The sequence below is a fragment of the Eurosta solidaginis genome, chromosome 3, assembly GCF_040869045.1.
Source record: "Eurosta solidaginis isolate ZX-2024a chromosome 3, ASM4086904v1, whole genome shotgun sequence".
NCBI classification, from domain to species: Eukaryota; Metazoa; Arthropoda; class Insecta; order Diptera; family Tephritidae; genus Eurosta; species Eurosta solidaginis.
The window spans coordinates 237,090,186-237,116,789 of NC_090321.1; the positions used below are offsets into that span (position 1 = coordinate 237,090,186).

The window sequence follows — 26,604 nt, forward strand, 5'->3', positions numbered from 1 at the left end:
ACAAATAATTTACTTACAATTGTGTAAATTTTGTAACCAAGCATATATTTACTTAAAATACAACAAAAATGTAAATAAAAAATTAATAAAATAATTTTTAGTATTGCACTTAGGTTGGATTTGATTGAGCGCGAGGCGGATATATATGTGAAAGCGATTCGGAGGCAATTGAGGGACAGTTCTAACCCTTTGGAGCTAAATGATTCACTGTAAGCTAAAAATTACTATTTTCAGCACTTTTGAATAACAAGTTAATTTTTTTTCAATTAGCTTTCGCCAATATTACAGGGTAAAGAAGCTGGCATTCTAATATTTCCTAGATATTCTTACCAACTCCTTGCCACCATTGAAGCAAAAATTTGGAGTTCCACCAATTGTAAAGTTGAGTAAATGTCTTCGTTTTTTTCGCATAGGGCAAAAGCGTTGTAAAGGACCATGAAGTGGGCCCTAGGTAATCTTGTTTCAGTGAGGTGATCAACATTTTGGGACCGTTGCTTTGTCCACAATGGATAACTTGGCCGACTGATACGTTGTGAAAAAATAGAATTTACATACTTAGCAATACAGGAATTTCACTTTTTTCCGCTCAGCTTACGATTGTGCATTATTTATTGATTTATTTCTAATAATAGAAGTACATATAATTATAAGAGTATCAAATTTTAAAACAAAAAATTAATTACATTTTGTTTCCTCTCGTTCGCCTGTAAAATATAAGCGAACAAATTTTGGTTTCTCCGCTGTTCATTTCCCCGAACAAAGAGTTGCCGATAAGGTGAAATCTTTTTCGAACATGAAAAATTCTTTCGCCACCCTCTGCGATAGGGTGAACAAAAACTGTGAATATTTTCGGGTGAAATTAAAACTCGCGATAAGGGTGAATATTTATAGTCAAAGCCTCTGTGAATGAAGGAAAAATCACGGATTCAAGGTTATGCGCAATACAACGCTTTATATGTAGCTTCACGACTTCCCCAAACCTATTGGCAATCTCACTTAACCGAAGCAAATTCCGCTACAAATATGAATGTATATATGTATATTTAGTAGGCGGGGCTATTGCGACCCCAAAGTGTTCGCGGAACTAGAGGGTGGAGAACGTGATGGCCTAGGAAGTTCAATGTAGTCATATTTAATCGTTCCCAAGATGGACGAGCTAGCGAGTACCTCAATGGTGTTAGTTACCAGATCTATATCCGGCAAAGGACCATCAACATCAATAAAACAATCGCGTATTTGGATAAGCCACTAATCATAAAAAAGCAGGTGTACAAAAAACTACAGTTAAAAGTAAAGAGGGTTAAGAAAAGTCTGCTCAGCAATATATAAAAGTGAATGAAACGTTTATTTGTGGCAACTTTTAATCCCAGTTGCCCGTACTAACTTTGCAATTATTCAAAACTCTCATTTTTACTTCAACCAATAAAATCTATATCTATGTCATCACCAGAGATCACATGAATCTCCCATTACATTAGGAAATATCGGTTAAATAGTAGAACCACGGTTGCCACACCATGTTTTCATTTTGGACCAAAATTCATCGAAAAAAGGACCAATTTTTTATATTATTTGAATGGTATACAAATAATTCGGAAATTTACTAGAGTGTCGTACTCGTTGTAAAATATAAAAGTTTTAAGATATTTCCATGGTTATCGATTTTAAGACAACTTCTCATTGAGCTACAAACATGAAACCTCAGAGACAGGTTAAGACACCGTGACAAATGAACGAAAGGAGAAAAAATTCCGTTAGGTGGCGCGCGGATTAAAAAAATTAGATAATAATTTGTAAATTTCAAACCGGGTTTTAAGTAACTTCTCGATGAGCTAGAGGCTAAAAATTTAGAGCTTAATTCAGAGGTCCTTGACAGCCAATGACACAATACAAAAAGTTTCGCTACTCCGTACGCACTTCCGTTATATAAATGTACAAAAATCAGCAAAAAATATCTCCTTATATAAAGACATATTCTTGCTAAACATTGGTTTTTAAATTTTGACATAGAAATTGCAAAAATATTTATGAGAAGTAAAAATATATAGGTGGAGCGCAACTGATTGACTAATAATATCTCCTTTCCTACCAACTTTCCAATCCAAGTAATGTGCGCTCCACTTTTATATTTTTATTTCTCATAAATATTTTTGCAATTTCTATGTCAAAATTTAAAAATCGGAGTTTCGTAAGAATATGTCTTTATATAAGGAGCAATTTTTCGCTGATTTTAGTCCGTTTATATAAAGGAAGTGCTTAAAATGTGTTTTATTTTATTTTTATTTTAATTTCAATTCGTTGAACATTTATAAATTTATCGCTTTCAAAATGTATTTCTGTCCTACTTTCAGTTTAAATATTTATTGTGCCATCATACTTAGGTTTCAAGTAACTTTCGTGGTTTTACACCACAATAGTCCTGGTTCTGGAATTCCTTGAGCTGCTTTGAGCTGGGCGAGAAAGAAGAAAGAATTTATTTGCAAACATTTTTAAGGTATTACTTTTCGTTTGGCATGTTGTACTTCACAAACTCCCAGTAAGGCGCGATAACCTCGGAAGAGATCTAAGGCCGAGCTTCTCTTCCAATTTGAGTCGTGCTCCTTTTGATTTTCCCTACAAATTGGCCGGACGGGACCTACACGCTTAATGCCGAATCCGAAGAGCATCTGCAAGGCAGATGAGTTTTCACTGAGAGCTTTTCATGGCAGAAATACACCCGGAGCGCTTGCCAAACACTGCCGAGGGGCGACCCCGCTTAGACAAATTTTCTTCTAATTGAAAAACCTTATTTCTAAAATGTTTATGTTGCTTTGCCCGGGGTGTTAACCCAGGGCATACGGTGTGGTAGGCGGAGCACGCTACCATCACACCACGGTGGCCATCTCTCGGTATGCTAGAACATAAATTAAGTGAGTGGCAACTACACTTAATATAAAACAAACAAGTTTCCTTCTTTTACTTAGTTTCAGTTCCCTGTCGTATTTCTTAGTGGCACACGTGTATTTAAAATTAATTCTTTTAGCTCGACTAGTGACAAAAATCTGCAACGAAAAGTGTTTGATAACCGATCGAAATATCTAGCCACTTAAACAAGACTTTTATACTCAGCTGAGCAGAGCTCACAGAGTTTCGTAAGAACCACGCCCACTTTTTCGATATCGAAAATTTCGAAAAACCGAAAAAGTGCGATAATTCATTACCAAAGACGGATAAAGCGATGAAACTTGGTAGGTGCGTTGACCTTATGACGCGAAATAGAAAATTAGTAAAATTTTGGACAATGAGAGTGGCACCGCCCACTTTTAAAAGAAGGTAATTTTAAAGTTTTGCAAGCTGTAATTTGGCAGTCGTTGAAGATATCATGATGAAATTTGGCAGGCACGTTACTCCAATTACTATATGTGTGCTCAATAAAAATTAGCAAAATCGGATGACGAACACGCCCACTTTAAAAAAAAAAATTTTTTTTAAGTCAAATTTTAATATCTTTACAGTATATAAGTAAATTATGTCAACATTCAACTCCAGTAATGATATGGTGCAACAAAATACAAAAATAAAAGAAAATTTCAAAATGGGCGTGGCTCCACCCTTTTTCATTTAATTCGTCTAGAATACTTTTAATGCCATAAGTCGAACAAAAATTTCCCAATCCTTGTGAAATTTGGTAGGGGCATAGATTCTATGACGATAACTGTTTTCTGTGAAAATGGGCGAAATCGGTTGAAGCCACGCCCAGTTTTTATACACAGTCGACCTTCTGTCCTTCCGCTCGGCCGTTAACACGATAACTTGAGAAAAAATCGATATATCTTTACTAAACTTAGTTCACGTACTTATCTGAACTCACTCTATCTTGTATAAAAATTGGCCTAAATCCGACTATGACCACGCCCACTGTTCCGATATCGAAAATTACCAAAAATGAAAAAAATTCCATAATTCTATACCAAATATGAAAAAAGAGATGAAACATTGTAATTGGATTGGTTTATTGACGCAAAATATAATTTTAGAAAAAAACTTTGTAAAATGGATATGACAACTACCATATTAAGTAGAAGAAAATGAAAAAGTTCTGCAGGGTGAAATCAAAAGCCTTTGGAATCTTGGCCGGAACACTGTTCGTGGTATTACATATATAAATAAATTAGCGGTACCCGACAGATGATGTTCTGGGTCACCTTGGTCCACATTTTCATCGATATCTCGAAAACGCCTTCACATATACAACTAAGTACCACTCCCTTTTAAAACCCTCATTAATACCTTTAATTTGATACCCATATCGTACAAACACATTCTAGAGTCACCCCTGGTCCATCCTTATGGCGATATCTCGAAAAGGCGTCATCCAATAGAACTAAGGCCCACTACGTTTTAAATAATCATTAACACCTTTCATTAGATACCCATATCGTACAAACGCATTCTAGTCACCCCTGGTCCACCTTTATGATGATATATCGAAAAGGCGTCCACCTATAGAACTAAGGCCCACTCCCTTTTAAAATACTCTTTAATACCTTCCATTTGAAACCCTTGTCATACAAACACATTCCAGGGTTATCCTAGATTCATTTTGCTAAATGGTGATTTTCCCTTATTTTGTCTCCAAAGCTCTCAGCTGAGTATGTAATGGTCGGTTACACCCGAACTTAGCCTTCCTTACTTGTTTTCTGTTAAGTCTGTTGGTTCATCAAAAACTAAAGACAATCTGTTTGTCCAATTATCCAACAATTCTCTTTTTAATGCCTCGCCTAAATTATCTCCTAGGTGAATGTCATTCTTCTGCTATATTTTATTACCTGAACAATTTTCGTGGTAAGAATTCCATTAAAGCAAATTGAAAATTATATGTGGGTTTGTGAATATGTGGCAAATTTTGTGAGCAGAAGTTTGAATTTTTGCCTCAGTGAAAAAGAAAGAAAAGTACTAATCGTGGCAACTACCTAAAAAGGACCAAAATTTAAAAACGGGACAACCGTACCAAATCGGGTTAGAAGGGACCATTTTTCGTCCAAATGGACCGAATTGACAACCGTGAGTATCTAATAAACAGAGTATTGTGTATACGCCTAGTGGTACCACTATTTTCACTTCCTACAGAGTGACGTAAGTCCATTTCTTTGCATGGAATATGTTGCTTGTCATATGATGGCATAAGCTCAACGGCCAAAAGGTCAATTGACATTATAACTACATACTTCAAAAAGCTATAACATCTTATGACCATTCTTAATTTGACTTTATGGCAATTAAGGAAGTTGCTGTTTGCTCTTGTAACAGCAATTAAAGATCAGTAAAAAATCAGAAGAAGAATGCCGCGTTGCAGCCGAAAAAAGGGCGCTGCATACAGGGCGAACACGGCAAGAAGGGTGTGTGAACGCAACCGCGAGCTGAGAAGGGAAGTGAGCAGCCTTTACAGGAAGAACAAAGCAGAGGCAAAAAGTCGTGGATGCGAAGAGCTTGAGCTGTTAGCCTCCAGGATTAACGCCCGTAAGCTTTCCAGATAAAATTTGGCGACAGACAGAAGGTTTGAAGCTCGGGGCAAACTCCTCCCAATAAATACGGTGACCTGGTAACCAATATCTGGAGGGTGCTTAAATTGTGTAGGGAAAACTTCGCTGTGTCATAAATGCAGAGAGTGCGATAAAACAACAAATGATGAACCCGAACCTACCCCAGCGGGTTAGGAGGCTTAGAATATCACCGCGGTAGGTATGCCTGTCGTAAGAGGCTAGTAAAATACCAAATTGATTTAAGGGTTTTCTAGCGCAATATATAGCTTCTCCAACCCAATTGTCAACCTCATCTACCCTGTTTCATTAACATCCGAGTCTCTGGCGACCCGATCTCCTGATGGATCTAGGGCGTGGGAGGGCGGTATGGCCTAGAAGGTTTCATTGTTTCATGAGGTAATACCAAATCGTTCCCGAGATGGTCGGGCTAGTACCTTTACAGTGCTTGGTACCGGAACGTACCGGATCTGCATCTGGCAAAGGCCCATCAACATCGATAACACTCACGGAGGCCTTCGGAGAGTATCCTTATCGCTACAACAACAACAAAAACATGAACCCAAACCCGCAATCGGTGAAAATGGAATTAATGTTGCCTCACCCGCCTCTGATAAAGTCAGAATAAAAATAACCAAATTAAAAAACAACAAGGCCGCGGGTGCTGATAGATTTCCTGCGGCGGTGAGGCGTTGGTAAGGTGCATGCATCAACTGTTATGCAAAATGTGGTCGGACTACTACATGCCCGACGATTGAAATCTAAGTGTTCTTTGCCCAGCCCACAAGAAGCTGTCTTGCAACTATCCCGAAATCATCTTTCTTAATATCGCATATAAGGTCGTGCCCAGCATATTGTGTGAAAGATTGAAGCGCACCTTAAGTCGGTTGATTTGACCTTACCAGCGCGGCTTCAGACCTGGTAAATCGATCAATACTATGCGCCAAATTTAAGGAAAAACCGCAAAAACAGAATAGGCACACATTGCCACTTCGTCAACTTTAAAGTCGCCTTCGACAGCGCGCAAAGGAGTTGCCTATATGCCGTTTTGCCTGAATTCGGTTTTCCCGCAAAAACTTTTAGCAGCCACAATTTCAAAATAGTAAAGGACTTTGTTTAGTTGGGGAAACTGAAATCCATCGAAGAATTACGCTTGCCAATAAATGCTAATTTGGACTGAATAGGCAGTTTAAAAGTAAAGTGTTCTGTCGGCAGCCGAAGATCATGAACCATGACAACATCAGATGAGGTGGCTCTGGGATAAAAGTTCCTCGAAAGATTTATGCGCTCTACGCGTCGTCGACGGCGAGTACCACCGAAGAAGATTTAACGATGAGCTGTACGAGCTTTCTGCAAACACCAACATAGTCCAGTGAATAAGTTAGGCCATAATGTTTCGATCCAAAAAGTGTTCTCATCGGATCCCGCCATTCGAAGGGGGCAGCCCCAACTCCGCTGGAAGGACCAGATGTTCTTTTTAGTCCTAATTGACTTTTGCTCTACAACTTTTCAAATTGGCGCAACGTTTTAGGTGCTCTGGAAATTAGGCGGATATTTCAAAAATCTAAAATGAAAAAACTAAAATTGCGTCTTGCCAAAAAACTTAAATTTTGTTTAACGTCTGTTTACAATAAATTGTACGATATGCTTTAATTAATTTGTTCTATATATAGGTGCATGTAAATACAGATGTGTGTATATTTGTATGTATGGTTGTACAGTTTCCACGAATTATGCATACAAGCTCTCGCGCAAGACAATTTATATTGTGATTTTAATAACAAATTAATTACATACGCAGTCAAATTATTTTATGGACAATGTTCTCTGTGTAAAAATACTTCCGAAAAGCCGACGTCATTGTTATGTCCTTACTCTTGCCAGAAACGATATAATAGAGAGACATTGCATAGACGAAAAATAGTGTGAGGCAAGCTTCACAAAATTCTAGTAGGTCACATTCACCACTTACCACAGCAGAATTTGTTAAACTACCACTGTCTGTATTTGTTATTTAATAATTATTTGTACACTTTTTATTCAGCTAATGTGTTCAGAATTTTAACTTTTACTCACTAAAACTCCAATCAGTGTATTTCTGTGCTTAAATTATGTTAAAAATTGTGTTAAAGTTTTTGGTGTGGTGAAAGTGACCTACTAGAATTTTGTTACGCTCCGCTGCTTTCCACCGAAGTTCGCGCATGCAATATCTTTATATTCCAAAATTTTTGCTCTTGCGTGGTACGCAAGCACGTGACTTGATAGAAGGCATGATTGACTTTACGCCCTCATTCACCGTATATGAATGGGGCTGTCGTAATGTGAGGGTTTGTTTGGAAAAAATTAAAGGTGAACGACACAAATTGGGATAGAAACTCGACTAAAAATCTCTTCAGAGGTTAATCACGCCAAACATTTTCTTTATTTTATATTTTATACCAAATATTGAAAGGCTGCTTCATACCATAAACAAATGAGCCAAGATCACGCCTTCCGGAATTGTTGTATTTGTAGTCGAATTTGAAAAAAATGTTTGATGACGTAGCGCTTTTGAAATATTTCGATTTTTTACATTTCTCTCATATTTCGCTACCAGTGTTCGGAGTATTTAAAACTGTTACCAGAGTAAATGACCAAGCCGGAGTGAAAATTATATATTTTCTACCTTTTTTGAAAGCGGGCGAACAACTAACATGAAATTGATTTGGTGACTTGGCAAACCCTTCGATTGTGTTTTTGACATGAAAGTTTTCTCAGCAAAAATGTTAAATGCCTTATCAGATGCACATGGAGTCGGGCTAAAACATGTAGAATGACCAATTATGCTTCCCATTAGCAAACCACATTCTGGAAGAAAAGTGGGCTCTATTTCCCCGGACATTTCTGGCGAAAAAATATTATTATTATTATTTTTGGTTTACCATACATATTTCATGCTCTTTTAATGACGGGAGGTTTCAAGACCGGGACAGATTCCCGCAGGAACGCTAATGGCGATCTGGTAACTGACTAACATAGTGTGGGGGAAGACGAATCCGATACCCCGATCGCCGATGATGAAAAACACACTCCGACATCTAACTATAGCGAAGTGGAAATGTCAATATCCCGGCTAAAAAAGGGTGTCAAGTAATGACGGGATAACCGCCGGGCTGTTCAAACATGGGGGCGAAGAGTTGGTATAAGATGAAGAAGCAAAAAAAGTGAATCTTGCCGCAAATGTGGACAATACGATGTATTTGCTGTCATCGTGATCTTTGTAGCCACTTCACTGTTGGCGCATATAAATTCGAGATTGTGAAGGATTTCGTCTATTTGGGAAGCAGCATTAAAGGCAAACCAATGTCGGCCCTATAAATCAAACGGAGAATAACTCTTGTCAACAAATGCTTCTTTCGGCAATTGAAAAGTTAAGTCCTCTCTCACTACCTGTCCTGATGTATGTCTCGGAATCATGGAAGATGTCGAGAGAAGATGAGCTGGCTCTTTAAGTATTCGAGGGGAAATTTCTCCGGAAGACTTATAGTTCTATCCGTGATGTCGGCGGCGGGTATCGAAGTAGCAATAATGATCAGCTTTTCGCAGATATGACGATAGTGCAGCGAATAAAAACAGAAAGATTCGCTAGCTAGATCATGTTATGCGGATGAACGAATACGCTCCGCCAATTTGTAAACAGAGGAAATGGAATACCTTCACTGAGTTAGGAGAAACAGTTGGAGGAAAATTTGACCTCGGTTGGTGCTCCCAATTGGCGACTGTTATCGCAAAACAGGGTTAGCTGACCTCACCAACTCAACGTACTTCATTTTTATATAAAACTTCTAGAAGTGCTGTATGTTAAATTTTGGCAGGATTTACAGATCGCGCCCGGACACCTTTTTTAACTTTTAAAATTTTACTCCTTATATTCTAATTCCGCACGAAAAAAGTACCAAAACTGTGAGTAAAATTATAACAAACATGTCTTAAGACACGAACAATCAATTCACGTCATTTCATACAATCGTCACTTGTAAACAATCAGATTTTAATGCATGTGCAATGAAAACTTCAACCAAAAAATATTAGGTAGTAATGATATTTAATTTTCAACTCGACCCAAATTAACCTTTGTGGTGTGGTCGGAGGTAGGAGCGGAACAAAATACTCCGTTTGGAATAAAGTCTGAACACTACGTCAGCATGAAACATGTTCTCAAAAACGTCAAGCCACGTTAAGAAAATTTATATCAGAGCTAACTATGATTTTTTGCTCTCTCATTATTTAATGCGGGATCTGCTTTTTGGTTCATGGCTTCATATTTTTGGAAAGATTCCATGAGTTTAGCTATTTCTAGTAAAATTCACTAGAAGAAATCTACTCCTGTATGCTGAAAGATGAAGATTTGATTCCCATATGAGACCTCGTAATGTAAATAATAAAAAATATTTCTGTACTGACTAGATCCGATTTAAATATATGATTTTGAATGGTTGGAGACCAAACACATGAACAATAATCGAGAATATGACATGCCAGCGAGGTATTAATGATCTCGGTGAAATAAAGGTCATCAAACTTTTTAGTCCAAAATATCTTGCCTCCCAATACTTCTAGGTGCATGCTTATCAACATTTTCCCACTCGAAGTCAGACGCTCAGTTCAAAATTGAACCTTTATCTTCGACATTATCGCTGGTGTAATTGATCTCCCAGCTCTGCTTGGAAAGATATGTTTCAATATTCCTAATGGAACTCTCCGCTCCTATAGCATTGAAGGTCCAACATCTTATTATCATAATTTTGCCGCTCTCATTAAAAGGCTTGAAGAGTTTAAGACTGGATCTTGACTTTGCGATGTCCATATTTTTATTTAAGTTACGTTTTAAGTCTTACTACCGAACAAATGCAACTGTTCCTCAAACTAATTTTAAATAAGTCTTAAGTTAATTTTTAACAATGTAAATCTAGTTATCAAGATTTGAAGCCATTGACATCAGCTTCTAAGCAATATATTGTCGGATGAGCGCATACCTCCAAATTGGAACTTAAGTGTACTCTGCCGAATCCACAACAAAGGCGATCCCACAAACGCCCCTAGTCAACAAACTGAATGGGCCTTATCAGTGCAGCTTTAGACCTGGTAAATCTACTATCGCCCAGATCTTCATGATGCCCCAGGTTCTGAAGAAGACTCACGATAAGAGAATCGACAATCGACATTTTTTGCCGACTTGAAGGCAGCCTTTAAAAGCGCGAAAATATGTTGCTGTAATGTCTGAATTTGAGTTCCCTTCAAAGGTAATAAGGCTTTGCCAATTGACGATGAGCAACACCACTAGCAGCAGAACTAAACCGTATTGGTATAATATATTATAAGAACGTGCAATTACTGGCGTATGCTGATGATGTTAATATTATTGGGCCGAACGAACGAGCTGTAAGTTCTGCCTTATCGGGATAAGATCAACAAGACTTGCTGTCATCTAAGAAAGAATCGGCACATTCTCGCCTTGGCAGCCATGTCACTGTTGGTGGACACAAATTCAAGACTGCGAAGGATTTCGTCTATTTAGGAACCAGCATTAAAGCAAATCTTTTCAACACGTGCTACTTTGGACTGAATAAGAATTTGAAAGTAAAGTCCTCTTTCGACGAACAAAAATTACGCTCTACAAGTCGGTAATCATACCTGTCCTCATGTATGGCTTGCAATCATGGATGGTGTTGAGAGAAGATGAGATGGCAGTTCTCTGGAAGATTTATTGTCCTGTGTCGAAAGAGGTTTTATGACCTGTATGAGCTTTACGCAGATATGGCGATAGTGCTGCGAATAATGACGCTCCAGACACGAAAGTATTTCAGTCAACGCTGCTGTCTGGAAGCAGAGGAAGAGGGAGACCTCCACTGAGTTGGGAGAGGCGGGTGCAGAATAACTTGACCTCTCTTGCTGCTCCCAATTGGCGTCAGTTATCGCGAAACAGGGATAGCTGGCGTGACTTGTTACGAAACGGCCAAAATTGCTTAGACGGTTTAACGCCAATTAATGATGATGATCGAGGGTATTCGATATAAGCTGGCGATAAAATAATCACAAAATTTATCAAATTATAGTGTTTTTAATGAAAATCCACGGCTATTTTGTTACAGACGAATTTATACTCCCTTACTTGTTATTAATAAGACATTTAGATTCGAAGCAGAAATTTATCTGATTTCTTTTTTACTTCCTTTATATTAGGTATGTCGATCGATTTTTAAGTAATTTCTCATTGAGCTAGAAACGTGAAGCTTTACACATAAGTTAGAACCAGGGATGCACCTTAACGTTAAGCTAATCGTTTATCAAAAAATTTCCACCGTTTCCGTTGAAACACTTCGAAATATTATCGATAAAGAAATTATCAAAATAAATTGTATCTCGTTTTTAACCGAAACGAAAAGCTTTCGTTAACGTTAAAAACGTTAACAAAAACGTGATACTTTATGTTTGAATTGTGCTGGCAATGCTACAGCCATGGTGAAGCCGTAAGGTGGCAACAACGAGCGCACATACACACACAAACTCTATGTAATTTGTTTGTGTAATTCGTTGGTGGTAATGTCAAAAATACTCTGAGAAATGTTCGTACTGTCAAAATTCAAGAGAAAAGTTGCAATCAGCTTGGCTAATGCTTTCACCTTTAATGACTCCGCCATCAATCAGCTTTGCCAGCATAGTTTGAAATTAATAATCAACATAAACGATTTGATTTCGTTTTGATATGGCAGAAAACGAAACGAAATCATTTCGTTAATTTGACGATCTTAACGTTAATAAACGAAACGAAATGAGTTCGTTTCGTTTATTAACGTTGATTATCGTAACGAAATGATATCGTTTCGTTGGTTAAGCATGCCTGGTTAGAACACCGTAACAATGCAACAAAAGGAAAAAAATCCGTTAGGTGGCGCACGGATAGATAGACTAGATAAGAATTTGAAAATTTTCAAACTAGCTTTTAAGTAACTTCTCGATGTGCTAGAGACTTGAAATTGCAAACATAATTCAGAGGTCGATGACAGCCGATGACACGATACAAAAAGATTCGCTAGGGGGCGCACGGAATGAGATATTTAGAAAAATCGTACGAAACGGAGGGAATTTTGGGATTGATTTTTATGTAAGTTCTCATTGAGCTACAACTCTAAAACTTCACAGATAGGATAAAACGCCGAGAAAATTTAAGAAAAGGAGACAAAAATTCCGTGAGGTGGCGCACGGGTCGAAATATTTAGATAAGAATTTGGAAATTTGGTGATTTGAGATCGATTTTAAAGTAACTTCTCATTTAGTTCCAAACATGAATCCTCAGAGACAGGTTAAGACACCGTGACAAAGGAACAAAAGGTGAAAAAAATTCTGTTAGGTGGCGAACGGATCGAAAAAATTAGATACTAATTTGGAAAAATGAAACCGGGTTTTAATTAACTTCTTGATGAGCTAGAGGCTAAAAATTTAGAGCTTAGTTCAGAGGTCGATGACACAATACAAAAAGTTTCGCTAGGGGGCGCACGGATTGAGATTTTTAGAAAAATCAAACGGAACGAAGGCAATTTGGGATTGATTGTTATGTAAGTTCTCATTGAGCTACAAGCGTACAACTTAACAGATAGGTTAAGACACCGAGAAAATATAAGAAAACGAGAAAATAAAAATATAATAAAAAATTTTAGGCACTTAATTTATATAAATGGACAATAATCAGCGAAAAGTGTCTTATATAAAAACGTATTCTTGCTAAACTTTGATTTTTAAATGTTTACATTGAAATTGCAAAAATATTATGAGAACTAAAAATAAAAAGGTAGAGCGCAATTGATTGACTAATAATATCTCCTTTCCCATCAACTTTCCAATCCAAGTAATGTGCGCTCCAATTTTATATTTTCACTTCTCTTAAATATTTTTGCAATTTCTATGTCAAAATTTAAAAATCAAATTTTAGCAATATGTCCTTATATAAGTAGACATTTTTCGCTGATTATTGTCTATTTATATAAAGGAAGTGCATAAAATGTTTTTATTTTATTTTTTTTTCTCCTTTTCTTACATTTTCTCGGTGTCTTAACCTATCTGTTAAGCTTTACGCTTGTACCTCAATGAGAACTTACATAAAAATCAATCCCAAAATTCCCTCCGTTCCGTTTGATTTTTTTACTCACTTAACTTTGTTCGCACAACGGTAATCCGTAACGGTATAAACTAATCGATATAGATATAGACTTTTATATATCAAAATGATCTGGGTGAAAAAAGAAATTCATTTAGCCATGTCCGTCCGTCCGTCCGTCCGTGTGTCCGTCCGTCTGTAAACACGATAACTTGAGTAAATTTTGAGGTATCTTGATGAAATTTGGTATGTAGGTTCCTGGGCGCTCATCTCAGATAGCTATTTAAAATGAACGAAATCGGACTACAACCACGCCCACTTTTTCGATATCGAAAATTTCGAAAAACCGAAAAAGTGCGATAATTCATTACCAAAGACGGATAAAGCGATGAAACTTGGTAGGTGCGTTGACCTTATGACGCAGAATAGAAAATTAGAAAAATTTTTGACAATGGGAGTGGCGCGTCCACTTTTAAAAGAAAGTAATTTAAAAGTTTTGCAAGCTGTAATTTGGCAGTCGTTGAAGATATCATGATGAAATTTGGTAGACACGTTACTCCTATTATATGTGTGCTAAATAAAAATTAGCGAAATCGGATGCCGAACACGCCCACCCTTAAAAAAAAATTTTTTTAAAGTCAAATTTTAACAAAAAATTTAATATCTTTACAGTATAAAAGTAAATTGTGTCAACATTCGACTCCAGTAATGATATGGTGCAACAAAATACATAGATAAAAGAAAATTTCAAAATGGACGTAACTCCGCCCTTTTTCATTTAATTCGTCTAGAATAGTTGCCATAAGTCGAACAAAAATTTACCAATCTTTGGTAGGCACATAGATTCTACGACGTTAACTGTTTTCTGTGAAAATGGGCGAAATCGGTTGAAGCCACGCCCAGTTTTTATACACAGTCGACCTTCTGTCCTTCCGCTCGGCCGTTAACACGATAACTTGCGGAAAAAACGATATATCTTTACTAAACTCAGTTCACTTGCTTATCTGAACTCACTTTATCTTAGTATAAAATATGGCCGAAATCCGACTATGACCACGCCCACTTTTCCGATATCGAAAATTACGAAAAATGAAAAAAATGCCATAATTCTGTACGAAATATGAAAAAAGAGATGAAACATGGTAATTGGATTGGTTTATTGACGCAAAATATAACTTTAGAAAAAACTTTGTAAAATGGGTGTGACACCTACCATATTAAGTAGAAGAAAATGAAAAAGTTCTGCAGGGCGAAATCAAAAGCCCTTGGAATCTTGGCAGGAATACTGTTCGTGGTATGACATATATAAATAAATTAGCGGTACCCGACAGAAGATGTTCTGCGTCACCCTGGTCCACATTTTCATCGATATCTCGAAAACGCCTTCACATATACAACTACCATCACTCCCTTTTAAAACCCTCATTAGTACTTTTAATTTGATACCCATATCGTACAAACACATTCTAGAGTCACCCCTGGTCCACCCTTATTACGATATCTCGAAAAGGCGTCCACCTATAGAACAAAGGCCCACTACGTTTTAAATAATCATTAACCCCTTTCATTTGATACACATCTCATACAAACACATTCCAGGGTTACCCTAGTTTCATTTTGCTAAATGGTGATTTTCCCTTATTTTGTCTCCAAACCTCTCAGCTGAGTATGTAATGTTCGGTTACACCCAAACTTAGCCTTCCTTACTTGTTCTAAATATCTCAGTCCGTGCGCCCCCTAGCGAAACTTTTTGTATTGTGTCATCGGCTGTCATCGACCTCTGAATTAAGCTCTAAATTTTTAGCCTCTAGCTCATCGAGAAGTTACTTAAAACCCGGTTTCAATTTTCCAAATTATTATCTAATTTTTTCGATCCGTGCGCCAACTAACGGAATTTTTTCACCTTTTGTTCCTTTGCCACGGTGAAATTTTTTTATTAAATTTTTTTTTTTTCACTTCTCACAGTTAGCAAAAATTTATTTATAAAATTCACATCCTCAAACATTTTAATACTTTGATTTCCGTTAAAACTGAATTCAAGCCCTCAATTAAATGCTACATTTCAATAGTTCACGACGGAAAACTCTGCACCCCACTCTTTTGGGGTGACAGCACTCAAAATCGCACTCGACTATATGTACGTATGTAATTAGCATTAATTTCACATGCAATAAACAATCACAACAACGCAAAAGCTATAGCGAGACATTTATAAAGCAAATCGCCGCCAACATTCATTAATATTTATGTATGTATGTATGTATGTATATATGCAAATAAATTCATCAACATTGGGCAATGGTAAAATAAGTTTTTGATTTAAACTTACTGTTAAGGTTTTTTAGCTCGGCATTTCGATGACGTTTGTTAATTCATGAATTTTTAAACATATTTTGAGTGATATTTATACTTTTCGTATTTTTATTGTATACATTTTTAGTATACATTTTGTTCAAAGTTTTTCTTTTTAAATTTTTACTTTCAGTATTTTTTTTTCACAGATGCGTAAAATTTTTTAAAATGTGCAATAAAAGTTTTCACTTTTAATCAAATATATTCAAAAACCTAGGATATTCTTTACAAATTTCAATCAATCCCCCCCCCCCCCCCCCCTCCAAAATAAATTTGAGATTTTTTTACAGATCTTTACGTCCGTTTATAACGAAAAGTTAAGTTCACTTACTCCCTTTGAGAACCTACGGCACATTACTGCAACACTTGGAATGGTTCCCTCTTCCTCTTAGTCTCAAAAGGTGGACCGCAAACTATCTGTCTGGTCGGCAGGCATCGATACAATTCAGTAATCTAACATATAAGCCCAAAAGAATTAAATAAGGGGTGCCACAGGGTGGTGTTCCCTCCCCGCTTTTGTTAAACGTCATCATATCGAAGCTCCCTTCGCCACCAGAAGGAGTTACCATTGTATCCTATGCCAATTTAATAAAATAAACCACCTTCACCCTAATCTCTCTAGTTTTTCGCCTCGTGAAACTTCACATTGTCACCGACCAAATCATCGACAACGTTATTTACAACATACAAAAAACAAATGTCGACCATATTGGACATCCACGTCGATCGCATTACACTACCGACTGTCTTACACCCAAAAATACTGGGTGAGACATCGGATCAGGATCTACATTTTGCCGAGCATACAGCCGCAATTGTACCTAAAATCCAGAGCCGTAATGAAATTCTTAAATATTTTACCGCCAGCACTTTGGGTAAAGATAAAGAGACACTCATTACCACTTAGAAAGCATTTGGCCGGCCGCTTGCATGTTATGCGTCCCCAACATGGTCGCCGAGCTTACAGATTACTCACTGGAAGAAAATACAGGCCTGTCAGAACATCGCTCTCAGAACCCCTACCGTATTAGTTCGTTTTCCATATCAGTTATGCCCTTGTCTTTAGTTAATCTTTTGGAGCTACATATACATATCAACGTAAATACCATGTTCTAGTTTTGAATTACTGTTTATGCGGTACGGTATTAGTACAATATGGGTATCATACTATAGAAGATCATCAGTGCTTCGATATGGGGTCGCAATTTTTGCGAAACCTTAAGCTGTTTAGCGACTATCGAGCAAAGTTTGGACCACAAGTAACTCGTTTATTGCGTTAGCTACATATAGCACTCACATGCCAAATATGAAGATAATAGCTCAATTAGACATCGAAATATCGAATGAATCAATTTTTTGTATAAACCATACTCTTGGTGAGAAAACTTAGTTGACATACTTCATTCAAATGAAAGTTATTGCAGAACTACACGATACAAAAAAAATGTTAGGGGTTGCTGATTTGAAATGTATGTAGCCCAAGACGAGTACAACTTACATTCCAAGAGACGCTCAAGCTCGATCTGGATAATACAACAAATTTAACTATTACTTGTCCAGCTTAATCGCCTGCATTAGCTTCGATTCTATGTACAAGTCACAAGCTATCTCTTAAATATGCAATGACTCGTAATCCAGTCCATGGATTTTCGAATCACTATTACAGCATACCACAAGTCTTATTCAATAATCGCCTAAGTTCTATACTTGTACTTGGGATTATTGCTTACGGTCACATAATTATTTTGAAAGAGTTTTATACATATGTTACACTATGGACACTATGGACACATTCAGTTTATGTGAGCTCTTTATTGACCGTCCATTTGAACCTAACCTAACATTATATGTAACAAAAATCGAAAAACAACAATTTTTTAGGAATTAAAAATGCATCGTCCGTAATTATTATATGAATATTTTTATAAATAAGTCTGAAATAACTATTTTTGAAAACTCAAACATAGTAAAAATTAAAAAAAACTAAATTTCGAATGACTTAAAAAATATTTATTGGACAAAATTATTTTGAAAGCTTCTTTTTCATACTTATTGAAATTTCTGTGATTTTTTCGAAACTCGAAAAGCAAATAATTATTATTTCCAGTGTTTGCTTCTAACACTTAACTTTTTGTATTACCAGCAGTTTAATATACTTTACAATTTGCAACATTATTTTTTTATTTATATTTTTTTTTTTTTTGCCAATATTTTCGACAATTTTTTTTTTCTTTTCAATATGAAACATGTACATATATTAGTTCGAAAAAAAAAGGATGCTCTCAAAAACTCAATCAATTTATTTTTTTATCATTTTTTTTATTGATTTATTTTTGTTTTTCTTACTTTTTTAATTTTCATTTCTTTCACAGATCTATAATTTTCAAAACAAAATAAATTTTTTTCAAAATATTTTTTTCTACCTTTAAATTTTTTTGGTTTTCATTTTTAAATGATTTACTTCCCGTATCTATTATATTCTTTTACATTTTTCTAAAATGATATTTTCTTAGTCCTTTCTTTTAATTACATTTTTTTTAAGATTTACAATTGTTTTGTTCTATCGGCCTGTTGATGAGTTCAATTCCGAGTCGAACCTTGAATCGTTTAAGATTTAGTATAAAGTATTATGAAAGCTTTTATGTTTAAAAAAAGTTTTCTGTTCAAGTTCAAAATTTTCAATTTTGTTACGGGTTTTTCCAACTTAGCACTTGAAATTCACATTTCAAATTTATTGCTTGTTTTATTTATGCACAATAAATACTTTCTTAAATTAATCTTGTTCACACTCATCTCTGTCTTTCACTTTCAATTCGAGTTTCACTTTGAATTAAATATATTTGACCACCATATGTAAATATTTATTTAACTCCGCCTCTCCAGTTGACTCACAACTGTTGGTTGTCACGTTCTAGCACGAAATGTTTTGAAACTGCCGGTGTACTCGTGTTTTTATCAACTGCTTACCGTTGCTTGCAAAGAAGTCCAACTGTGTGTAGTGTTGGGAACTATCGAATGAAAACTATCGAGTTATTCGATAGTTCAATAATTTTCATTCATTCGATAGTCATTTGAAATTCGTTCATTACTATTTCTTCGAATTACTAGTTTTAGGTATGAATGATTCGTTCACTACTATTTTTTCGAGTTACTAGTTTTAGGTATGAATGATTCGTTCATTACTATTTTTTCGAATTACTAGTTTTATGCATGAATGATTCGTTCACTACTATTTTTTCGAGTTACTAGTTTTATGTATGAATGATTCGTTCATTACTATTTTATCGAACTACTAGTTTTTGGTATGAATGATTCGCCATTACTATTTCTTCGAATCATTCGTTCTATTTAAATTTTTGCTGTGCATATATCAGAGTTAAAAAGATATTAAAATAAATTTAGCATACGTCAACTAAATCGACAAACGTTTTAAGCGTGGTAATTGTTAAATATTTTTAACTGAGGAAGTGATTTTAACGATTTAATTTATGTAGATATTTATAATGCGGTCTGGATTGAAGAGATCTTCTGTTTGGGAGTTTTTTACCAAAAATAGCAATGAAGTTAAATGCCATATATGCAAAAAAATTTTTAAATTTTCTGGCAACACATCAAATTTAAATGACCATCTACGCCGTAAGCATCCGTCTTCCTCAGAACATAGGAATCTAACTTCAGGAGAAATAGCGCCAGTAATTTCAGAAGAGGAACGTAGTTCCACTTCTCTTTCGTCAACTACTGCAGGGAGTGCAGCGCGCAGTTCGTTAACAGTACCTACCGAAGACATTTCCAATAGTGGATGTTTGAGAAGGACTGTTCAAACAAAATTATTTGTTACCAGCACACGTTCTGAGCTCTCAGAGCAAGAAAAAAATAATATTGATGAATCTCTTTTAAAGATGATTACAAAAGACTTGCAGCCGCTTTCCATCGTTGACAATGTAGGATTTGTAGAATATACAAAAAAGCTTCAGCCATTATATTCCTTGCCAAACAGAAAAGTTTTATCAAATACAATGCTACCTTTTAAATACAATGAAGTAAGAAAGAAACTGCATGACTTGCTCAACATTGTAACACATATTTCAGTTACAACTGATATGTGGACTTCTGATAGTCAAAAATCTTTTTTGTCAGTTACTAGTCATTTCGTTCGGGATAACAAAATGATTTCTGCAGTTTTATCAACAAAGGAAATCTTAGGAAATCATACCTCCCAAAATATAGCTACAGAATTGAAGTTAATATTTGATGAGTCGTCCGTTTTTGACAAAATAGTTACTGTAGTATGTGATAACGGGGCTAATATTAAAAAGGATATAATTGAAATGCTACAGAAGCACCACCACCCATGTGTAGCGCATACATTAAATTTATGTGTAATTGATGCCATCAAAGCTGTTCCACAAGTTACTGTGCTCATAAACAAGTGTCGTGCCATAGTCACTTACTTTAACCATAGTTCTCAAGCGACGGAAAAATTAAAAAATATGCAAAAGCAAATGGGCGTTACTGAACTGAGGTTAAAACAAGATGTCCCTACCCGGTGGAATTCCACCCTTAAAATGATGGAGCGCATATGCTTGGTAAAAGAACCACTCTCTGCCATAATAACTTCTTTACCAAATGCTCCTGATTTCCTCAATTCATCAGAATGGGAAACATTGTTGGACTACACTAATCTTTTCAAGCCCGTAGAGGCCATGACAACCGAATTGTCAGGAGAAAATTATCTCACGATGTCACTGGTAGTGCCCCTAATCAGAGGTCTTCAATACGCAGTACGAAATCGCAAAATGAAAACTGTAGAGGGAGAAAGTTTGAAGAGCAGATTGTTAGAGGTAGTTTGGAGACGATTAGGGCAGTTGGAGTCTGACAAAATGTTCGCTAAATCAACATTCCTAGATCCTTGGTTTAAAAAAATTGCGTTCGGTAACGAAATTAATGCAAATAATACAACAAAATGGCTAGTGGAAGAAGTAACTTCCCTAATACGGCAACAAAACACAAGTGTTTCTACCAACACCCCAAGAGAAGTATCGGTCGATAAAAGCGAAGTATCTCTCTGGGACCTTCTCGATGAAAAAGTTGCTGAAGCAAAAACAATTTGCCAAAACGCGCCCAATGTCAATGCAAATATTCAGTTGGAGCAATATCTAAGGCAAAATTTTGTTGACCGCTCAAATAATCCCCTAGACTATTGGAATCGTAGCCAGCCAACATTTCCGGAACTATATATGCTTTCGAAAAAATATTTATGTATACCCGCAACATCGGTTCCGTCAGAACGAGTTTTCTCGAAAGCAGGGCAAATAATTAACGACAGGAGAAACCGACTTAAAGGAGATAAACTAGATATGATAATATTTTTGAACAGCAATTTAAACATTGAAGGTATTTTTCATGTCAACTCAATGTACATACTTGTATTATTTACTTTACAATCAATTTTTTTAGGGGTTTAATAACACAATCAGTTGCCATCTCTGCGGCGAAAATTTAATATAGACCCTCATGCACTATCCGATTTTGGCTAGAACAACCATAGCGACTTTTAGTATTTAAGTGTTTGAAATATTTGTTTTATGTTTCTTTTATAAGTGAAATTTAATGTGCAATTTTTATATTAATTAAACGTGACCTGAATTTTGCAAAAAAAAAAAAAAACCAGTAGCTTATGTATAAGTTAAGGCAATCAATAATGCCTCTGAAACAGATTTGAATAATACAGATAAAAATCCATTTTAAGTAACCTTATATCCTGTTGTTGTTGTTGTTGTTGTAGAGGCATAAAATCTCCCCACAGGTTTGGGGAGACCAAAAAACTCTGTGGGTTGCGAACCAAGGTCATTTGCATATCATTCATGCGCTTTGCATAACATGTAACAAAGGCATTTAAATTGAATATTTTCATTATTTACTTGAAGCACAATTTACACCATTTTAGTCATATTTAACGTTTTTGTTACGTTCCAATGTAGCGTGATCCAGATACGGATAGAAATTTAACATACAAATGCAACAACAAATTGATCCATATGGTTCACATTGTTGTCGCATTTGCATGTTAAATCTCTAGCCGAATCTGGATCTCGTTTCATTGGAACACGACGTTTTTTGTCTTATATAGGTTTGTTCTTTAGCTACCCCGAGGGGTAACTAAAACAATCCAGAAATTGTTCTTTTGGCTTCTGGCAAGCTAAAGAACAAATTAAATGAATGAATGAATGAATGAAAAAATTCGTTCGATAGTTAAAATCATTCAGTAACTAACTATCGATAGTTGAATTCATTCGATAGTTCCCAACACTAACTGTGTGGCTGTGTGTGTATGTGTGTATTAACATGTAAACATTAAGCTCTTGTAGCGTCTGCGTAGTGAGCAATGTTGCCAGATTGTTTAATTAATTTTTTTAGTAGGGCATTGAATTAATTAACTTAGCACTTTTTAGTGTTGTTGTTTAACCGTCCACTTACACTATGGAGCAAAAGTGAACACTTAAGAATCAATTTTGCAGGTTATGTCATGCACAAAACGTAGTGTTATAATATGATAGAAATCAACCAGGTTATTAGCATTGCCATTGTTTTTGGAGCAAAAATAAATTAATAAACAAAAACAACAACAAATACATTTAACACAATTCGTCTTTAGGTAAGGATAGGGGTATAGTGTTCACTTTTGCACTCATTGAAATTTTTTGCACTTGAATAAATTAGGATCGTCGTTTAATACCGTTATTTGGTATTTTACTAAGATAAGGGGTTGACTTGGTATTTGCTATTCCAGCTATGATCAGTATGTCCTAGTTCGCTGTGAAAAGTGGAAATATTAACCTTTCTTTACAAAATGAAGCCGCGTAATACAAAATGATTGCAGAGTTAGAAAAGCGGCTTCAACTGGGCAAGTCTACACGGGAAGTTGCAAAACAACTTAAACTCTCTTAATCACAAGTGATGAAAGTGAAGAAATTTAAAAATTTGGCCACTCAGTATTGCAAAAATGGCCGATCAAAGAAGATAAGGAGTAGCGAAGCGAAGCTTCAGGCACGTTCCTTAATGACCGGGAAAGCAAAAACAACAAAAGAGGCAGCGCAAAGTATTAATTGTGAAGCTAGTGTGTGGACTGTCCGGCGGCGCTTAAAGGAGTTAGTTGTTTTCCTGCAAAAAATGCCCAAGAAGCCTAAGCTTTCAGCAAAAAACCGATAAGCTCGGATAGCGTTTGCAGCACGTCATAAAAATTGGGCTATGAATGACTGGAGACGCATTCACCTGACCAGACAACGTTTATATATATTGTGACGAACATTAGCATCACTAAGCTATTAGTAAATAATCAAACAACAACAAAATCATGAAGCAGCCAGGAGCGGAATTTCCCAAAATTCGTTACAATATGAATTTAGCCGTTTCGCAATAAAGCATTATTTCGGTTCGGTAAGCTGCGGAACGATTTGATACGACGACGTCGATAAAGATGGTGTTTGGTGATTAATTTTTTAGTAGTATAGATTTTTCTTACATTGTACATATCCTCCAGTTACTCAAGACCTTCGCTTTCAGCCTCCCTTTTCCTCCTTCTGGTTAGGTGTATAAGTTGTTCTTTTGCACTCGTTCAAGCCGTATGACATCATTAGCAGCAGCGTGAAGTCAGTTAAAAAAGGAAGTAAATACGTGAAGATTGTGGTCGACGATACGTGAAATTATGGAAAGAACGTTGACAAAACTGAGGATGTACAAACCCCATACCTTTAAATTACCAAGGATAAACTGCCAGCAATTAACCCTATCCAGTAGTGCCCAATATCAGGGACTGACAATCGATTTCAAACTCAACTGGAAAGTGTGCATCGAGGGACGGGTACGGAAGGCCTGCATCGCTTTCTTCGCCTGCAAAGTGATGTTCGGTAACAGCCTACAAAAAGTTCAGGCCAGTGCAAACGTTGGTGAAGACCCCTTCTTAAACCAACTTCCGATCGACATTCATATATTATATATGTTGTTGTTGTTGTAACGATAAGGTTTTGATAAGTGTTATCGATATTAAGGTCCTTTGCCGGATATAGATTCCGTACATTACGATAATAAGCACCATTAAAATACAAACCCGACCATCTCGGGAACGATTAAATATGACCACATTTATATGTCATCCCTTCTCCCACCCCTTAAGGTTCTTGAAAGGATTGCGCTACTCAATCCCTTGAATCATTTAAATATTTTAGTGGCCTCTTAGGAACGAGATACCTGCCGCGGCAATACTCTAAGTTCCCTAAAATGTAACTGGAAGGGAGACTGTCGAGCATTTGTGTGTAAGTGCCCAGCTGTAGCTTCAATACGTCTAAGGTCCTCCGAAACCGCGCTTTTTGGAAAATCTAGGAAGATTATCAGAAAAAGGGATTTCAGATTTTCTTGATTTTATAAAATAAAATTGGGCTTGTTGTAGTACATCTTCAATGTAGCACCCAATAGGTACACACGAGTTTTACGGCATCAAAACGGCTTTTCATTAGCTAGCAGAGTGACCTAAGTCGGAGCCATAATACCTTCCTAAATACGCTCCCATTGCACGATTTTAGCGCTATGTCGAGGGGATAATCCCTCAGCCCTTTGTTAATTATCAACTGTATGAAGTGTGCTTTATCGAAGGACGAGGCACTCAATCTATCTCCTAACGCCATCATTAAAAACGAAAGCCATGTGCTACCAAGGTGAGTTACCCCACAATTCCGCTTTCATGCAGTGATGTCTTTTGTAAATGGCCTTAGTAAGTGATGTGTGCAAGCAATTTCAACCAAGCAAATATTGCCTACCCAACCTTGTTACGTGGGAGAGAAATATCAACTTCCATTACATCTAGAGGCTAACAAGAAAATGTTATACAGAAATCTGAGTCAGTTTGTCTTCAATTCTGGACTTTGACAAATAACTTGGTTAAGCGAACTTTCTTCCTCGCCATCCTAGCAGCTTTGTCGATGACAACTTGTTTTTGTACGCCTTGCCGTAACATTCGTGCCATTGTAAATTCATTGATTTTCTACAAAAAATCAGCAATCGAAGTCGGACGCAAGTTTAAGTTGCTTCATAACTACAGCGCCTTCCAAGAGGTGGTTGCCGCAATCAAGGATGCTGTGGATGGGATGCAGTCCAGTGCTACTACGTTTTTTTTTTTAATTAGGTTAGGTTGAACTGGGCGGTCCATGAGGACCTCACATAGACTGAATAAGTCCGTAGTGTTTGCTACTACGTTTAGAGAATTCAACATCTTCTCCGATAGCCAAACGGTTATTAAAGATCTTAGTTCAACTAGGCTGCGATCGAGAGTGGTATGGGAATGTCTGAGCACGCTTGCCACCGCGTCGAATAATAATTAGCATCATCCGGTTCCCGAGACATATCGCTATATGTACTTGGCAACTGTCACTCGGATTCCCTTGCGACCTTAATAAACGTTGGGCGAACACTACCTCGTGCGTGCTAGCGAGATCCTTTTGGCCGGAGGTGGTTGACAAACTGAAATCATTAGGTTTACCAAGACTCGCCTATCAATGGTGATTGCGGATTTGACGGGTCACGTCTCAACATGTTGGAAAACTCCTCTTGCTGCAAGTGCATGGGGGATGGTGAGGTGGAATCATCGTGAAACTTCATGCTTGACTATTCAGCTTTTGCCAGAACTAGGCGAAAGTATTCGGCTCGGTTATATCCAATTCGGAATCTATGTCAGCCATTTTTCACTGAACTCGTTCACCTCGGTTTTGTTACGAGAGTTGCCTACTCCTCACAATGGCTGTTTACATTTAAGATAACCTGGGTTTCAGCAAAGATCGTTATATTGTTTCCTGATACGTTTCTGTCTCAGTCAAGCTATGTTTACTATATCATAGACCTCCGCTTCGTTCGTATTGCATGATTGATTTAACATAGAAGATATTCAAAATACATATATACATTTTCCAATAGGACCTTTCTGTTCCGAAGGAAAATCGAATCATATGTTGTATCATAAAATGTGTAAATTAATTATATTTAATACAAGTTACAGCGTAGTCCATGTTGTTGGGTGTGCTCGTCTGTGGTTATTTATGTATATTTATATATGTACGTACTACTAAATCAAACCTAAATTGTTATATAACTATCTTGTACGCACAGCTGTCTATGGATGTACGCACTGACAATGACATTCAGGTGTATATACTCGTATGTGAATAAATGAAACCGGCACACATACATCTATGCCCTTCAACAGTATTAATAAAACACACGCAGATACATACTACATATTTGTTACATAGCATAGCTGCGCAGTGATGCTGAAGGAAGGCAAAGAATTTCATTCATACTCAGATTTACTTTTCATTTTTTCAATATTTTCATTATTACAATCACCCTGCAAAAATTGTTGGATTACGTGTTCCATTTTCTTCTTGTTGGAGTACTCTTACAATACTCCTTTGCAATGCGTTTGCGGACCACCATCAGCCGATCATTGCTCGTTTTTTAACGACAGTGATCACGACACGATGACGATCGAATAGAGTTGCCAAAGGTAAAATATTGCATAAAAATAACTGATAATAAAATTTTACTTTGGCA

General features: G+C 36.5%; 2 protein-coding genes across 15 annotated transcripts in view; one reads left to right on the top strand and one right to left on the bottom strand.

Moving 5' to 3' along the window:
• Nucleotides 1-26,604, bottom strand: part of tor (tyrosine protein kinase receptor torso) — a 435,792-nt gene that overhangs the window by 384,838 nt on the left and 24,350 nt on the right. For 6 of the 14 annotated variants that reach the window (XM_067775615.1, XM_067775614.1, XM_067775617.1 and 3 more), the window contains exon 1: nucleotides 15,983-18,033. The exons of 1 other annotated variant lie outside the window; for it this stretch is intronic. The gene's annotated coding sequence lies outside the window, so the exon portion shown is untranslated. Of the gene's footprint in view, nucleotides 1-15,982; nucleotides 18,034-18,054; nucleotides 18,316-18,351; nucleotides 19,006-26,604 lie in introns of those variants that run through there. 7 more of the 14 variants (XM_067775605.1, XM_067775607.1, XM_067775606.1 and 4 more) reach the window with 7 other exon arrangements.
• LOC137247030 (E3 SUMO-protein ligase ZBED1-like) lies at nucleotides 19,340-21,678 on the top strand. Its single transcript, XM_067778096.1, has 2 exons — nucleotides 19,340-21,399; nucleotides 21,463-21,678. Exons 1-2 carry the CDS (start codon nucleotides 19,509-19,511, stop codon nucleotides 21,468-21,470), a joined length of 1,899 nt encoding a protein of 632 aa, XP_067634197.1. The 5' UTR covers nucleotides 19,340-19,508; the 3' UTR covers nucleotides 21,471-21,678.